Here is an 18884-nt window from a genome sequence, read left to right as displayed (position 1 = left end):
CATGTTTACCCCTCTGGGTTCAGAGGTATGCTTTTCCATATGTAACATATGGAACACATGGAAAAGTAGGCTACTCAAACCCTGTAACTCTACAGTAAAATTCTAAGTGAAATGTACCTTTGCTTTACATTTAGAAGAATAAATCAATCATCTTGTTACAGTAGAGTTCACTGGGAAAAAATTCACATTTTCATCCTTTATGGTAGCTCACCATTTATTACTGCAAATTTGTGGGTCATCATTTCCAAGCAGTCAGACCTTAACACCAGGTACCTTATTAGCTTAGTAACAGGCCACCAATGACACACCACACATTCACTGTAAGTGACATAAGATTGACTTAATGGATCAGAACAGGATTTCTGCTAAGGGCAAAGGTTTCACAAAGCAGCAGAGCTAGCTTAACAACTTACTGTTTTTTAACAGTATGGCACACTCACTCATGTCTTATTGTCCCCAAATCAGTCCCAAGATGTACAAAGTGCACACCTGACACACATTTTCTTCTTTTAGTATTCTGCCAGTTTGGCAAGCTGAGCTTGCTTTACAAGGGTCGGATGAGCAGACACCATAGTAGAGCAAAGAAGCTATAAAATGGGTTGTCCCTTTTCACTAAGAGACATTAAATTAGCTGAGCCATCTCTTTAAACTGAATTACCTCAATAATTACCTCAGTTGTAGAGAAGGTAGTTACCTGGTTACCATTTGGTGGGTGAGCTGCAGAATACACCCCAGCCTGAGCTCTTGGAAGAGTTGAGCGCATTTTCTCTTGCTGCTCAAGAATGTTCTACTTGTCAGATCTCTGTGCACGTTTCTTTTCCCAAGTCTTTAGTTCTCTATGTCTGATGCATCTACCAGGGCACATTTGAGCTTCATCCTCCCCCTATTAATTTCTAAGGCTACAAAAGAAGCAAAGAAAGACGTTCCAGATCGTCTCTCCCTGCTGTTCATTGCCATTCTCTGCCCTTAAAAGTTCATTGTTTACAAAGGCTTCTTAAGTCAATCTTACCACCTGCATCTTTTGTGAATTCTCTGAGTCTTCCCAATACCAAAACTTCAAGACTTAATTTCTTCAGATTAAACCTTCTTCATTTCACTTGCACTGTCATCAGAATTTGGGATGGCCAACACAGCCTCCCAACTGAAAGTTAGTCCTGCGTCTAGAGGACTTGCAGGAGGCTAAAAGTTGCAAGCCTTCACTGGCAAATAGGGCACAATCAGCGCAAGAGAAATGAGATTAGATATGCCCTGTGACTCCCTGATGAAGGAAAGCATCAGTCATATTGCCACAGACAGCAAGGGATTTCAGAGGAATAGATTTATGTTCATCTCCAGAAGTTATTTATTCAGCACTATTTCTGTATTATATAGAGCCATGCATTGATAAGTCATCTCTTCTCCAGGCTAAACAGGTGCAGCTCTCTCAGCCTTTCCTCATGAGATGCTTCAGTCTTCTAATCATCTTCATAGCCCTCCACTGAACCTTTCCCAGTAGTTCCTTGTCTTTCTCGAACTGGGGAGCCCAGAACTGGACATGGCACTCCAAGTGAGGCCTCATGAAGGCAGAGTAGAGGGGCAGGATCACCTCTCTTCATGTGCTGACAATGCTCTTCCTAATGCACCCCAGGACACCACGGGCCTTCTTGGCCACAACGGCACAACACCGCCAGCTCATGGACAGCTTGTCCACCAGGACCCCCCCCCAGCTCCTTCTCCACAGAGCTGCTTTCCAGTAGATCAGCCCCCAACATGCACTGGTGCCTGGGGTTGTATCTCCCCAGGTGCAGGATCCTACACTTGCCTTTGCTGAACTTCAGCTGGTTTCTCTCCATCCAACTCTCCAGTTTTCACTGAATGGCAGCACAGCCTTCTGCTGTGTCAGCCACTCCTCTCTCTTTTGTATCTTCTCCAAACTTGCTGAGGGTGCATTCTGACACTTCATCCAGGTCACTGATAAACAAGTAGAACAGGACTGGACCCTGTACTGATCCCTGTGGAATGCTGTGAGCTACAGGCCTCCAACTGGACATGGTGTAGCTGATCACAACCCTCTGAACTCTGCCATTCAGTCAGTTCTCAGTCCAGTTCACTGTCACTCATCTTACTCACTCTTCCTGTGCTACCTATGAAGATGTTATGGGAGACAGTGTCCAAAGCCTCACTGAAGTCAAGGCAGACAACATCCACTGCTCTCCCCTCATCTACCCAGCCATCATAGAAGACTATCAGACTGGCTAAGCATTATTTCCCCTTGGTGATTACTACGATAAGCTTTTCCTTTATATGCTTAGAGATGACATGCAGCACGAGCTGTTCCATCATCTTTCCAGGGACAGAGGTGAGGGTGACCAGCCTATGGTTTTCCTGGGTCCTCCTTCTTGCCCTTATTGAAGACTGAAGTGACATCAGCTTTCCTCCAGTCCTCAGGCACCTCTGCTGTTCTCTGTGATCTTTCAAAGAAGATGGAGAGTGGCTCAGCAGTAACATCTGCCTGCTCCCTCAGCACCTGTAGGTACATCCCATGGAGGGTTTGTGGGTGTCAAATTTACCTAAGTGATCTCTAACCCAATTCCCTCAGCCAAGGAAAAGCCAAGGAGATCTGTTTTAGTAAAAGTTATGAACAGACATGGACTTTCAATAAATGAAAAGAAAATTACATTTAAGCAGTTCACATTCAATACCTGCCAAAACTTCAAAACTAAGAGGCACATATTGCTTGTGCCCTGACATCATCCTATTTGCATGCCAAACACTCATGTTTATGAGTCAGAAGGAAAATAGACTCAAACAGGCTAAACCTGAAATAGCGCAGCCTAACAGAAATCAAACTAGAAAAATCTTAACAACTTCACATCTAAGTCTGTTTCCTGGTCAGCACTTTTTTTAAAGACATATTTTGTTGTGTGAAAGAAACAAGTTCTGAATGCAGCTGTACTGCGATCACTTGAGTCAGTGTATCACCCAAGTCAAAACAAAGTTAGTCAAACTTTCACAGTTCATAACCCAGAAAACCCTTTATTTGCAGTTCAGAAAGGTAATCAGGAGAGATTTACTGGTTAAGATTGGAAGTTAAGATTTAAGATTGGCTCCTGTGCTGGTCTGCTCTCCTCACTGAGATAGGGTGAAGGAGCTGTGGCAGTGGAAGGTAAGACAGCCTCCTGTCATTCTAATATTCCATTATTACCCTCCCTCAGGACCAACCCAGACACCCTCAGCTCTTGATTATGGTCCCACACAGCCCATCACCACAATTACAGCAATTATCTCCAAGTCAGCCATCTTACTTCCTCAATCCCAAGTCCACAACCCCAAGGCTCCAACAACCATCACCCAAGCCAGCACTGTCACCCACAATCCCAAATAAACTAATTCAGAGCTATTTTCAGACTCTTTTCTCCTCACCTCTGTCAAATCCCTCAAAGCCAGGAGTTCTACACCACTCACACTCTGTGTTTATGTTCATGTGGCTTTTCAGTGTATCCCAACAATCCCTCTAGCCCCCCAGATCTGACAGCATTAGGTAGAGTTTTCTCAGTCAGGGACAGCTACCCTATGTTACCCTGCACTCAGCACTGTCCCAGCCACAGTTTCCAGCTTCCTCCTACTTAAGGGCCACAAGACACTACACAAAGGACAGCAAAGATTTCCCTAATAATGGAAACATAATTACTGTTTTTATATTGTTACATAATCAGGAAGATGACCCAATTTGCAATATTTAAAAAGCCCCTACAACATATACGGATTGAAAGGGATGTGAAAATAGTCAAATCAAGAGAGCAAAATGAGAAACTTGTTTTCTTCCTCTTTTGCCCCCCCCATGAAGAAATATTCAGCTACTCAAATAGATGCGAAAAACTTTAGTCTAGCCTGTTTTTATTATTCCAACATATTGCATAGCTGTTATTCAGTGATGTCACTGCTCAGTTACAGAGAATGCTGTGTAGCTAACACTCTGAAAGTCACCTTGGCTGGATTTAAAACCTATTAATTATCCAGTGAGGACTGGACAAGAAACTTCAGGGTATTCTCCTCCACCATGTGAAAACCTTCTGCAAAGATGGCAACCATGTTCCTCCTTGTTCTTGTCTTCAGCAGAGTAAGCCAGATCAGCTCTTCTTGTTTTTCCCTTAAAGATCACAACATCTAATAATACTTCCTGTACTTCCTGAACTGCAACACCCAGAAGGGAACAGCATTGCATTTATATAGCCATGGCTGACTGGATGGGGCTCTGAGCAACCTGGAAGGTGGCCTTGCTGTGGCAGGGGGGTTGGAATGAGATGACCTTTAAGATCTCTTCAACCCAAATCCCTCTATGACTTTATGTTAGCCTGAATAATCTCCCCTCTCCTCCCACTTTTCATTCTAGAATGTTTGGCTTTTTGCTTATCTCCCACTAGTTCTATAAGTCCTAGTTCCATCTTCTTCAAGTATGTGTTTCATAGTATACACCTATACAAGCCTACTGAGTTTAAGCTTTCAGTTTCTACACAGGATTACTATGACTTCTAAGGACATGTTTCCAGGCAGACAGTGTACACCCCAATTTCATCAAGATCACTGTTTGCCTTACTGCTTTAGAAAGCTTTAGGGTGTTAATATTTGTGCCAGACATCATCTGCTTCTGCTCCCTTATCCTCTAAGGCTACTGGCCTGCTACAGAAAATAAATTTGAACTTATCCAGTCTTTCTTAAAAACCAACCCATGGTTATTGTCTTCATATTTTCATGACACTTCTCAGCATTATCCAAAATGTGTATTTTGTTAAAATACTTCAAATTCGTCCCAATATTTTGAAGCTGTCACACAAGCTTGTTTTTAAAAAAGGGCTAAGCTAACAATCTTTACTATTGCTTCCAAGATCATTTCAACCTGTTGTCAAAGAGCACTATTTGAAAGACTGAGACTATCTGAAAGTATCATAGTTTAACACTTTTAAGTTGAGCTCTCTTACTCTTAGTGATATTCAGTGATTAATTATATTTATTGGAATAAGTTTTGCTGTAATCTATGGTAAAATAAAGAGGCATTAGACATTTTAGACTTCCAAGTATCACCTGTTAGCACTTTTCCCCTACCTCAAAGTAGGATGCCCTCTACATAAAATAACCTGATCCTCTACTGCTTCTAGAAACATCTCTCACTGTGCTTTGTGCCCCTTACCGGTGACATTTTATACTTACACACACACCTCTACAATCCACAACAACTTGGTTTTGTCACATAGGACTTGAACATTTTAGTTGAACTGAAGTTTAGCTTTTTCCAAAAGATAACTTTAGCTCTTTCATGACCTGAAAGTTAAGCCAAACTGGCTTTCTCAGTACAGCCTTTGTGGAGACAGTTTAGGCTCATTCTCAACACTGTTTTTCAAGCTCCTGAACACACACCCCACCCCACCCCTTACACTGTGCTATTTCCCCCTTCCCCTTTTCACTCTTTGCTGAAGTTTTGTAACTTATCACATGAATTACTCTCTGCCTTCACCTTCTTGTTGTTCACTTGTTGGAGGCAAATTCTCTCTTGTCCCTATCGCTTTTTTTTCCATTTCTAAAAAGCTGTCTGTAGCCTGACTTCGCCAAGAACTTGTTGGTTGTTCCTGTTGTTGCCTGACTCCTCCTCACTTCCCCCTCATTCCACCCTGTGCAAATTCAGAGTTTTGATTCTGGAATTCATCACCCAGTAAATTCTTGAACCAGGAAGCAGGTAGAAAAAAACCCCAAACTTTGCTGTAAAGCAAGTAAGTCCTCTCCACTTCCCCAATGCCATTCTTCACCCCTTAGGTTAGGTCATTCCAGAACCAATACTCCAGTCATGCAAGTTATCCAAAACATACCTGTTAGATTTAATTGACCCATGTTGATTATACAGGAAGACAATCAGTTGCTGTTGTTTATTCCACCTATTTCCTGCATTAGTATTAGCTACAGATGTGCCCCAGCTGGGACAGGTACTTGTGACCATGCACAACAGTCCACAGGTTCATGCACACAATTCCTTTGTAAAGGAACTTTGTAAGCAAGCTTAGGAATCCAACTTCTTACATTTTAGAGAATACATGCTGTAAATAAATCATTCAGCACACGAAGGCAGCATAATGCATTTAAAAAAAAAATTGCTCAAGACAGCAGAGCTACAAGCATATCTATAGCAAGCAGGTGTTCTGCTTGGAAACAGCCTGTATTTGTTAGAGACCATGTCCAACAATGGCACCTGCTATTCAAATTCAGCACCAAAAAGAAGACATACTTTGTGAGAACCTAAAAGATAAAGTGACTAACATCCCCAGCACTAGGTACACCAGGCTTACAAGATTACTGTTCTTAAAGTAACATCAGAGAGTCTCACAGCAATGAAAAATTAGGAAGGCAGGTTTGAAAGAAGAAACCACATACAATGTACTTGTTTTCCAGCAGTTATCGTTCCCACTTTGGGACAGAAGGCTTAAGAAAACGAGGAAAAAAAAATCTGACAAGAAGAATATAATCAAGAGTGTTTTATAACGTATATGTCCCCATCACAACATTCAATTATTTGGCATATATTTTATTTTTAAAATCAATTTGAAAGACAGAGAAGCAACTTAAATTTACAGAATGCTGACTGCACTAAAATCATCTGCTTTAGCTGTAAATTGTTTCAGTCACAGTGTTACTTAAAAACTCAGCAGAACACACTAAAAGTTACTAGGAAGATCCCAAGAAGCTTGAAAACAGAAGTATTTTTTTAGAAGACTTGATTTTAAAACACATGTGCTTATTCTTCCACAAAAGAACAACTTACTTGCTAGCTTAGCCTGTAGTCCTGAAGGTCCAGGTTTTGATGTCTCCGACTTGGAAGAGCCTGGTAGAGACAGTTTTGTTTTGGGCAGACTGACTTTGGGGCTGAATCGAGCAGCCCAGTCAAACTTTGAAGAGCCACCTGTTTTACTCGGTTCTTTGTCCCTGCTACTCCTTCTGGGACTGGGGCTAGATGCAGAACGGGAACGTCTAGCCTTACTCTGGTCCTTTCCCTGTTTCACTCTGGCACCCTGAGGAACAGCAGAAGAAGCAGAGGCAACAGCAGAAGAGGAGGAGGAGGTGGAAGCTGAAGAAGAAGAATCGGTGATGGTGTTACACCCAGCTTTGGCTGAGGTCACCGATTTTGAAGCCAGCTTGGAGACTTTTGCCGACTTCTCTTCAGCGCCAGTTGATTCAACTGATGACCCACTCTTTATACAAGACAGATTCTCTGTCCTTTTCCTTTTCTGACTTCGGGAGCTACCAGCAGCTCCACCCTTTCTGGTGTGAGCCTTGCTTGTTGATGGCAATTGTGTAGACTTGGGCTGTTCTTGGTCTGAGTGTCTTCTCTTAGACTTAGTATGTGGCTTGTTGGTTTCCGAGGAAGTTTCAGTGTGTTGAAGTGCTTTGGGTTTTTTAGCAGAGCTGGGAGAATTGGTCCTCCTGTAATCTGGACTAGCACTGCGTTTAACTCCTCGAGAATTGTCTTTCTTAGGCACTTGCCCCGTTTTTTGCTTTTCTGAAGTATTGACTCTCTCTGGATCTTCTTGTTGTGGTATTAAAACAGCAGATGAACTACAGCCTCTGTAGAAGTAAGCAGGAACAGCATTAGTGCTGAACTCAGGAAACCTCACAGTTGTAACAGTTTTGCATGATAAATGTCATCATTCTCTAATAAAGGAAACTGCACGTAAGAAACTGTTGATTAGGTTAACATTGAAACAAACAAAAACAATGCCACAACATGCTTGTATGAGAACAATCATATTGCACATACTTGCTAGCATAAAAACTAAACAAATTGCAAAATAAAAGCACAGTAGACTGCCTTCTAAAGAGGAAGTTATAACTTGAATTGATTTTACTTTTTTATGTATATTGGTACAAACTGATTTAAAAAAACAAACAAACAAAAAAATCAAGCCATGAAGGTGTTATCTGAATGTTTGAGAATGTAAGTTCCACAAGAGAGTAAGGAGTGTTCAGTAATGCATAACTAGTCATAACTGGATTCTAGTTCAAGAAAGGCTCTTAATGAAAGGATAGTTTCTCATCAATCTCGAAATTGAGGTAGTGAATCACACACAGAAATGGCAAAATTCTCTTCTACATGATAGGAAACTGTTCCAGTGTGTAAATAGCAGAAGCATATGAAGAGCAGACAAAGCAATACCAAGATGATTACTCTGAACACAGGCATACTTTAGATTATTGCATGTTTCAATTCATATTGGACATTGCTCCAAACTCCTTGGGCAATCTTCCCCCAACATGAAGCAGAAGAATGGGAGAAAGACCTTGCAAGTATTCCAGGACTAGTTATGCAGAAATCGTTTCCTCCCCATCACTGATGGAATGCTCTTAGTTGGTGAATTAGAAAAACAAAACAGAAACAGAATTTGAAACACTGAAATACATCCAGTGAATGCAACACCTAGATTAGTTCAAATCTATTAGTCATACGTTGTGTAAGAACTCTGTATAACTCAACACATTATACACAGTTGTGAAGTGCAGATAACACTGGTTAACATATGAATATGAAGCACAATTACCTTTTAGAAAAGTGTCCCTTGGACTGCTCAGAAGTAGTATTAGACTGCACTTTGGGTGTCTTTGAAATAGATTTTCTACTCTCAGGAGGGCTATGTGCCTTATGTTTTGCCTGCCCTAAATGTGACCTGTCAGCAGAAAGTCAAAACAGAAAGCTATCAGGATTCCAAGATACAGATACAGACCTGTAGGTGGAATTATTGTTTATTTTTGGGCCATTTACAAATATTCATTTACAGCTACAAACCTTTCCATATCAGCTCCCAATATTAAAGCAGCATTTCAAAAGAATCACCTGTTGCAGTTACAAATCACTACCAGTAACTGTTTTGTAAGGCACACAATTATTTAGTCATTTAAAATGAATAAAACATCATCTAACTCCTGAGCTGTGCAGATAAATTCAAATTTTTCTGATCTGCAAGATTACTGAATTATTCACTTAAGTATTAAGCTAGCACAGTAAGGCACATGACTAGAGCACCTGTCAAAGATCTCTTCTCAAAAATAGATATATACTCATCTACCTCGAGATTCCATGCATTAAGTCTTTATACAGTTATGAGTTTGTATCTTTGTTCTTCAGTTTAAAAAAAAATCAAGTGCTCAGAATAGGAATGCAGCCAGTTTCACTTGGTAGGAAATCTCAACCCTACCAGTTATTTTCTGGCTGCAGATCCACCAGTTCAGAGGATTGAGAGCTGTGTGGTAACAGCTGAGGAATGAAGAGGAAAGAAGAATGAAGAAACACATGCTACCAATGAAGGCAGTCAGATGAGACAGGAAACCTGTGATGTCAGAGATAGGAATGAGTTTCACACAGATAAGCTACAAGAGGCCTTCCAAGCAGCCTTCAGCTGCATGCAAAAATTGTATGAGCTCTGACTGAAGGACAAAGATAATACTATACCATGGATAAAATTTAAGACTTAAGTTACATCTTCACATATTCCACATTTAGCTTCAAAACCACTTGGAATTACCACCTGCAAGACTCAGAAAAGAGCTCATCAGCATTTAGAACAGGACAGTATAAATAATTGCTGAGGCAAGGGACATCTCACTTGCACTTCCCTGGATAGAACACACTTTTGACTCAGGTACCACCAGGAAAACTCCACTGCACATTTCATAGCTACAGAGAACCATCAAGCACCACCAACCCTTATTAAACCTCAAACTAGTCTAGTATTAACGCTGAAAGAAGTTCAAAGTTTCAAAGTTGAAGAACTCTTGATTATATGTTTATATGTTATTAACCTCAGCTATCTACTCCTTTGAGTTGAGCTCTGCAAACATCTGAATGCTAAGGTGTAAGGGGAGGAACACTGACTTCCAATTTAAATGTCCTGCTTCAACCCATGACCCCAAACATCACAAAATTTAGGCCAACAGACTAAGTGGCAGTAGTAGAGTTCCACAAGCTTTCAAACAGTTTTTTCCAACCAAATGCCAGAAATCCAGTAGCGAAAGCAAAGCTAATTTTACTACTGACCAGAAAGCTTCACTACCCTCTTCAGGACTTCAACAAAAACTTCAATGTCCATAGAAAACAAGTACCAAGTCCAACCACCCAGATGATAATAATATGCTCACCTTTCTAAGAGCATGACAGTCTGCAAAGATTAAATTAACAGCATCTTCTCCATACTCAAGAAGTAATTTGTTTTGATTTATCATACTATAAGAAGTAATTTTTACTATCAAAAGCAAGTGACACAAAATAGTTAGATCTCTAGGTCACAACAGCAAACTCCATCAAGGTAAACTTGGGAATGTTTCACCCAATCCTCAGTGTTTGGATTTTCCTTTTCCCAACAAAAGATTAAGGCGTGAAATTTAATTTTCCCCTTGAAGTGTTTTTATTATGGGAGTAACAGACGTTATTACATAATTTACACTTGGCAGGAATCTCATTTTTTATGTAAGCTAAACTGATCAGAGTTCACTTATTCTGAAGTGTATTTTAAAAGGTTATTTTCCCTTAAAGATTTTTGTTTTGCTTTAGATATTCACAGAACATAATAATTGAAGATCTTTTCAACTAAAATATTGCTAAAGCAATACATGCAAAACATGCACTGAAGAGTTTCCACTTGTTTCAGGCTCCTCCCCTTTCACCTTTAAACCCTTTGGATTCTTACAAGTTTTACAAATACAGTTTCATAACAACATCCAATTTATGTGGACTACTAAAGCTACAACCATATCCTAGGGATGATGAATGCTGCCTCATGCAGAATACTCGCATTTACTTTTTCTTTATCCGTGAAATGATCAGTAAAAACACTGAGCAGAAAAGTTACTCTAGAAATGCAACAAATGGGGAGTTTAAAACTGATGGGAATTTTTTTTATTTCATTTTTAAAGACCTACTGTGCTTTCTCTTCTCCCTCTGAGTTTAATCACTCACCTTGCACGTGTTCCAAAGAAAAGGTACACAAGACAATAACAACTGTGCATGCAGTAGCATGTCAGTTAAAAGGAACATGACATTAATTACCCTTCTATAAGGTCTATACAATAGCAAGAAGCCTGACAACTTGGAGAGTCTGCAGGATTAAGGTAAAAGAACTTTAACCATACACCAACCAGCAAGCATCATAGTCCCAATTTATACTGAAGTTGTGACAGCTTGTTTAAGGCCTCCTTCAAAAAGCTAACTTACATACAAAAGCATAACAGTCTGTAAAGCTCGACACAGAGAGTGGTGGCTGGAGTACAACCAAGGGCCATGAAGGATCCATGAGCAGCTGGAAGGCCAATTCTTTTCAAGGTTGTAAACTACCTGTACTCTTGTCCATAATCCAAGGCTTTCCACTTGGAACTTACCATTACAAGCTCTTTAGTCTTTTCCATTAATGTATCATTCATTAAGAATCTTCATTTAAAGCAACATTCCAGCAACAAGTATTTTGAGAGCCTAAGTTCCTCATTAATGACAAAAAATGACAAGGTAAGTATTTATGAGCTTGTGTTTGTCCTTTTCCACTCTCAGGGGCAGGTCCAGAAAGACTGAGCTCTTGCTGCACCTTCAAGTGTTGCTTCATAGAGTTTTTAGTTTTCCTTCCACCTCTCCCCCAACTTAAAGACAGTTTCATAAACCACTCTGAGGCTTCACTCAGCTGGGCAAAGCTGTCTGCTGATACACATTGTAATTCACAGGCAGACATTCAAGTTTAGAGAAGCACACATACAAGTTGACAAGCAAACCACCATTTAGCTCACTGTGTTATATAAACAATATGGTGGAAAACGTCAGCCCTGAGCAAAACCATAATAAAGAACCTGTTCTCAAAGAGTTACTCTGTGCATATTAAAAAAAAAGTACCTTTTGAAGTTAGTTAATAAACAAAGTGTTTCATCTAAGTAATTTTTCTCAGCAGCTGAGAAAGAGCTATTAAATGCTTCCAAACATTAAGTCTGCAAAAACTAACCACTCTTACTTCTGTCAAAAATGAGACTAAAAAAAAAGCAGCAGCACAGATGAAAAAGCTATGGAAAAACACCTATTTGCTTTCCTCAGAAATACTCCACCTGTCTTCCACACCAACACAAATATTAAATTTAGTTTGTCACAGGTAAGTTTTTAACAGTTTAACATATTACCAAAACTGGTCCAAAACCAATCCTGTTCAGAACAAAAGCAGTATAACTGACAAAAGCATTCTTTCTGCTTATAACAACATCCTACATGCAGCCAACGAGGATCTCATCTATCATTTAGTCTTCAATCCCATATGCACACGAACATGTATGTATTATATTTCAAAAATAATTAAAATTTGTTTATGAAGTATCCTACTTTCATACACAACTCAACAGCATAGCAGTCATTTATGTCAAACTGATATCCTACTTAAATACTGTTGTTCCTAAAGATTTCATAAGGCTAATATGCAGGTTAAAAGAAAAGCACCACTGGCAATTAATGCCACTAATAAAATACTAACAATGCTTGCAGCATTAGTAAAAAGTTCCAGTATATAAGACTACTTCCATCACTCCATACCAGTATAGTGCAACATTGATCACAACTGAAAGGAACAGCCAACTGCACCACTTCCAGCAAAGATCTTATTGTGTGCCTCACAATACCGCTTCCAAATGGCTCCCGTTCCAAGTAAATACTACAGCATCACCAGGAGCTAAGCCACAGGGGCACAATTCTCCAACACACGTGGTAACAATGTAGATACACAGTTAACAAAGTGACAATAAGTACCTTCCACCCCCTTCTCCTGCCCCTACCAAGAAAGCTCGGGTTAGGGCATCTGCTTCCCATTCCTCTTGGGTTTACTGCTGCAAAGGGAAACTTCAGTATCATTACTGCTTCCCTACAAACCTGCAGAGACATCCTTCAGTGGAAAGTGCTGGGAAAGATACTTCAGACGAGGGTATGGGGTGTACAATTATGAAGGTGCCATTGTAACAGTAATTCTAAATTAGGAGGATAACACTAAATACTTCTCAAACTGGTAGTAAAGCCAGTAAGAACTACAATACCTACAAGAGCTGAAAGTAATCCAAAGCACAGAGTTATTTCAGCATCACTACTGATAACAGAAAGTGAAGAACCACATTAGTCCAACTTCACCAAGGCCAGTATGGTTACATGCACACATGGGAGGAACAACACTCCACCAGTTCACCAGTTTATATTAATCGCTTGTCAAACACACAGCTCTTTCTTCTTTAGAGAAAAGCACACACCATTGTTGCAGCACAAATTGGAAATAAAGCATCTATCTTTCTATGCTGTCTGTGAGCCAAGTATCATTGTTCATATTTTTAAACAAATACATCTCTAAAAAATCAAACACTTGAAGCTCCTATCAAGTTCCTGAGTTGAATGTGAAACTGCCTGTAAATCTCTAGCAGAAAACCATTACAGGCTTTCTCTGCTCATTTTGACTACAAGTATTGATGTTACAGTGACATGAAACAAGCCCCATCTAGAGGAAAATGGGTTTGCATTGTTCCTTCCAGGTTAAGCCAATCTGTCAATATTAGATGTCACTGGAGGGAGATTCTGCATTTAGAATAGACCATACAAAAGTTCAGAATTTCCAAAGTCTTTATGCAAGTGGCCAGTAGCTGCTCAGCAAGTTCAATTTTTTAAAACTTTTGTTAAAAGACCTCAAATCTGTAAAAGTGTCAAAAGACTATAGGACACACATTAGCACTTCAGCTTGGCAGCACTGTCATTCTCCTGCCTCTCTCCTTTTTAACACCTCTCTCAACTGAAGTCTATCCCATTCACTCCAGAGCATAAAAGAGATAGCACTCACTTACCTTAGATTACTGGATGTCACATATAAGTTTGAACTTATGAGTGCCAAACTGCACAAACTCTCCAAATTTTTGTCACTTAATTTGTATTTTGAAAATACATGCAGCTCAGCCACACAAAAGCCTTAAGAAAAAAAGCTGTTGCACTTCCAGCATTTAGAAAGCTATTTATACAAAGGAGAAGTGCAATCAAGTACACAAGTTCAGACAGTATCAAAACCTGTCCTTGCTCGAAGGGCTATGATTGCATATCTGTGACCAAAGTGAAGTAACCTCCAACACTTCAGAAGGTGTGGCCCTTAAGTTTGCTTACAAACTTTGTGGCTAATTTTAGGCATGAAGCAACAACCCCCTACAGACTCACATTACTGTCTAATTCACTCTGCAATAGTAGTTTTTCTGTTTTGTGTGAGGTTTGGGCATTTTTCATCTTTGTTTATTGATCTGTTGTTTGTTGGGTTTTTTTAAGAAGCACATGGATCTAATAAAGTGGCTGAATAAAACCTCATACTGTTTGTACAACTACAAGTAGTACAGATGAACAGAAGAAAATCTGTAAAGCAAGATAGTTCCCATTAAGGATCAATGTCCACTATCTTTGCATTTCAATGATCTCTACTTGAAAGCAAACCAGATTAAAACCCCAAGTGACCAGAATACATGAACTGCTCTTATAGAGCATAACTTTCAGTTTAGTTTCATCCAAAAAGATTCCAGTTCAAGTGCTCCAAGGCCATTCCATGATGTTAGCCAAAGCACAGCAGGTTAGGATGACTGATTTGTTTCAAAAGAACATTCCCAGCTCCAACTAAAACACTAACACAGATACATCCCCGGTTCACAGCTATTTGCACAATACGAACGTATTATTGAAATAGTCTTTCCACAGTTTGTTTATTCTATTTTAAGTGATTTTACAGCTGAAACTGAAGAGTTTCAGTTTACAGATGACAAACACAAAAAAGGCTGGAAATAAATTGTGTCAGGAAGCGCAAGAAAACCCTTATGTAAGAAAAGGTGTGTTGTTTTTTGTTTAGTTTTCTTTTAATACAGCAGCCAAAGCAGTGTGTATCACTGGAGTACAGCAAGGTATAATGACACATCAAGTTGTAAGCTCTAGACTCTCCTACATAGTGCTCAGCAGCAGAACTGAAACACAGTAACCCACTGCATGTAGACGCAGTGTAGGATGAGTCCTGAGCTTTGTGTCTAAAGACAGGCAAGCAGAAAAAAAGGGACTGTTATCTGAGAGCCTGTCTCTTTCCATGTCATGTACAAAATTGCCAAGGACTTGACAGATCTATCTTACATTGGTCCTTGTACCATGGTCATTGCTGCCCAGCAGCTTACTAAAGAGGAGATACTGACGACAGTAAAAGATGATTAATTTATTATAAATTTTATATTAACCAGCATGCTTTATATCCAGGTCTTTTTAGATGCTGTGCCAGCCCAAAATGGTTGTTCAGAGATGGAAAGGCAGGGGAGGTCCTGTTCTAAAGCTACTCAGATTCAAAGCTTCTCCCATCCTCTTTACTTCAGCAAGGAGCTTTGGTTCTGATAAAGGTCTAACATAGTTTAAGAGTACAATACACTCTTGCTCATGGAAGTCTGACTCACACAGATTTGGTGAGGGGTGGAAGAAGTTCAGCCATTCCACACAACTGCATCTTAAATCATTATGTGACAGCATAAGTAACAGATCACAATGCACCAAAACAATGTATGAGTAACTTTTTTGAAAGAGAACAGTGCTACCCCTAAAATTTCTCAATTTGGCTGACTCACTGTAGAGCTTCTCTCTGGCATTGTGCTATAAAATCTGAATTAATGGTAGATATCTGAAGAGGAATCCCCCACCCCTTGCCTCTAATTCTTTATTCAAGGGACAGGCTGATTCACCCCAGGTCAAGTTCAGTGTATAAGGAAAGAGTTGGAAAGGCAATATCTAACTTAAACATCCACTGAGACCACACATAATGAACAGAAGGGAATGAAAGGCTCAGTATGCCTCAGTTAAAAGAAATATTCTTCAGAAACAATTCTAGCTTACAGAATAATCATCAGCATAAGGCAGCAGCTTCCCCCTCCTTATGCCACATTAGTCCAGGAGAGAATTCTTGTGTTTATCAATCTGCTTGTCCATTTGCACAGTGGACTAGTTTAGAGAAAGTGAAGCTGCATTTTTGAGATTGAATTATTCTCACAGAAGCTCCTTAGAAGAACAGTTGGCCTTCTTCACCCATTCAACAGTTGTTCAACTTGTTCTCAGTTAGACTTTATACCAGTAAGACATACACCTCATCTTCCTGAAGTTTTATAGCCCGATGCTTTAAAACAAAAAAATTCTTTTGTGCCTGTGCTGGTTTCAGCTGGGGTAGAGTTAATTTCCTTCACGGTGGCTTCTATGGGGCTCTGTTTTGGATTTGTGTGGAACACAGGGTTGGTAATATCCTGATGTTTTTCTTATTGCTGAGCAGTGCTTATACAGAGCCAAGGCCTTTTCTGCTTTCCATACTGCCACACTGGCAAGGAAGTTGGAAGGCTGGGAGGAGACACAGCCAGGACAGGTGACCCAAACTGACCAAAGGGATACTCCACACCATATGGCATCATGTTCAGTATATAAAGTGCAGGAAAGAAGGAGGAAGGGGGACATTTGGAGTCATGGCGTTTGTATTCCCAAGTCACCATTGTGTGTGACAGGGCCCTGCTCTCCTGGGGATGGCTGAACACCTGCTTGCCCTTGGGAAGCAGTGAATTAACTATATGGTTTTCTTTGATTGTGTGTGCAGCCTTAGCTTTCCCCCTACTAAAATGTCTTTATCTCAACTCACAAGTTTTCAGGCTTTTACCCTTCCCATCTACCCTGATCCTGCTGGTGGGGAAGTGAGTGAGCAGCTGGCTGGGGCCTGGCTGCTGGCTGGGGTTAAACCACGACAGTCCTACTGACCTGCAATATTTTAATACACTTATCCCAAAAAAATCAAGTCCAAGGTACACATATTCAAACAACTGCACCAATAAGATGTCTGGGGGAGCAGAATACAGACAGATGTTGCCTACCATCATACTGTAACCTTCATTAGACTAGTATTTTAACAAAATAAAAGAAACACTTATCCATACAGACTTCACTCACTCACAGCAATAATTATACAGGCATCCACAGGAAAGTTTTAATGATCTTTATTCTGCATTGTAGAGGCAATCACTTGCAGAACAAATACAACCTGGTCCACTTGCTTACTAGATCAGGCATATTAAAGGATGGCAAACCTTTTTTTTCTTGAATTATTCAAAAGCTGCAGAGGATTAATATGCAGTGCAAAAGGAACAGAGTGGTACCAGTTACTCAGTCTTCTTTAATAGGAACATAGATTTTCCCAGATTTCCAGTAACAGATTCTCCCCGTCCCCCCCCCCCACATACTTTTGTTATCAGAGAAGACAGGGAAGGAATTTGTTATTACCTGTGATTTATGGAATATAGCTCAGTTACATTTCTTCCCCCCATAGATCTACTACTGCTATTCTGGCTGAACATGTACAGTAGTGAGCTACCCATGGTTCTACCCCACACAGTAACAGTACAGAGAGCATCTCACAGGCAAAAAGATCTAACACAAATTTCAGTGCTTGGATTGCAGGGTGGAAAACTTCATTCTCTAATTAAATCACAGCAATTTTATATACTAAAACACACACAGAAGAGAGTCATACCTTCCTCCTACTGCGTCGTCTTGTGGCTGGGCCCCGGCAGTGTTCCTCTGTGAACGTCGCAGTGACCCCCCTGGATTGTTATTAGGCCGGTTGGACATTGGCACCTCTCTCCTGAAGGGACATACCCTTTCTAGACACTATCATTCACTGAAAGACAAGAGAGAAAGAGTCATAAGACATGTGGCATGAAGACTCACTGCCATGCCTCCAGAGGCAAGTGTAAAATGCTATTGTTTAAGCAAAAACTTCAGACAAAAACCTTTAAGCAATTTTTAGTTAAAAGACACACGGACCAAGATTCTCCTCAAGAACATTTAGAATCGTAATACAGAGCAACCACTTTTACATATATATATAGCATACAGTTGACCTATTGGACTAGATGATCTTTAAAGGTCCATTCCAATCCAAACTACAAAGTCCTCAATGATTCTATGATGACATCCTTTTTTTCTGGTAGGCTTCTGTAACTATGTTGAGACAAGACAAATGTAATTTAGGAGAACCTGTGTTTATCAACATTAAAGAAAAACTCAATGCTTGACAGAGAGCAACAGTATTCAAGTATTTGAACTCTCATTGAGGGAGATGACAACGCCAGTTTCAAGAACAAGCAAGAGTATTCACAAGATTACAGAAGTAAGTTAACTACTATGCTCTTAAAGCAGTTTCTTCCTCTAGTCAGATTTATGCAACTTTTGCTTGCATAAAGCAAGATACTTAACTCAGGAAAAGATCTAGCTACATAAGCAAGAAGTTCTTGCTCACAAGAGGTTAATGAGTGGGAAAAGGTATTTGAGACAGAAGGATTAATAAGCGCACACAATTATTTTTAAAAAATAATCAATATGATGGTCTTGTATTACTGCTTTTGGAATTGCTTTGTAACTGCTACAGGTCTACAGATACTTTAGTAGTTACTTATGAAAGACTACTATAACACCCAGCTGCAGTCCTCAGAAACAGAGGTATTTCAAGAACAAGTCTCACTTAATTCCTCACTGAAGAGAGGTGACTTCTGTATGCTGTGCTAAATCAGTATTATCATGTAGACAGCACAGCAACAGGACCACAACCAGCAAATCCAGTTCTACTATTTCTAATTTTGTGGAATCTGGTAAAAAAAGGTTATTTGTAGGTGAAAAAAAAAAGCCATAAGAAGTGTGTTCTTGTTTAAGAACACGATAGCCTATATGGCAATTTGGTATCTATTATATCGATAGCACAGTAAGCAAGAAGTCTGCCAGGAAAAAGTTTAAAACATTTCAGCTGCAGATTCAAATTCAAATGTCTCCAATGAAATAACTCTCCAGA

The 18884-nt window shown here is 39.9% G+C and overlaps 1 protein-coding gene across 7 annotated transcripts in view; it reads right to left on the bottom strand.

Moving 5' to 3' along the window:
- TRIP12 (thyroid hormone receptor interactor 12) overlaps positions 1-18884 on the bottom strand; it is an 80641-nt gene that overhangs the window by 35917 nt on the left and 25840 nt on the right. For 5 of the 7 annotated variants that reach the window (XM_051781915.1, XM_051781919.1, XM_051781920.1 and 2 more), the window contains exons 2-4: positions 17571-17717; positions 8559-8684; positions 6788-7587 (exon numbers count right to left, since the gene is read on the bottom strand). In XM_051781915.1, the coding sequence (XP_051637875.1) occupies positions 6788-7587; positions 8559-8684; positions 17571-17668 (1024 nt within the window). In that variant the 5' untranslated portion in view covers positions 17669-17717. The remainder of the gene's footprint in view (positions 1-6787; positions 7588-8558; positions 8685-17570; positions 17718-18884) is intronic. The other 2 variants (XM_051781921.1, XM_051781922.1) reach the window with 1 other exon arrangement.

This window comes from Manacus candei, unplaced genomic scaffold (genome assembly GCF_025592945.1).
Source record: "Manacus candei isolate 608988 ecotype Guabito, Panama unplaced genomic scaffold, ASM2559294v1 h1tg000015l, whole genome shotgun sequence".
Lineage (NCBI taxonomy): Eukaryota > Metazoa > Chordata > Aves > Passeriformes > Pipridae > Manacus > Manacus candei.
This window is presented reverse-complemented; position numbering and strand designations above follow the sequence as displayed.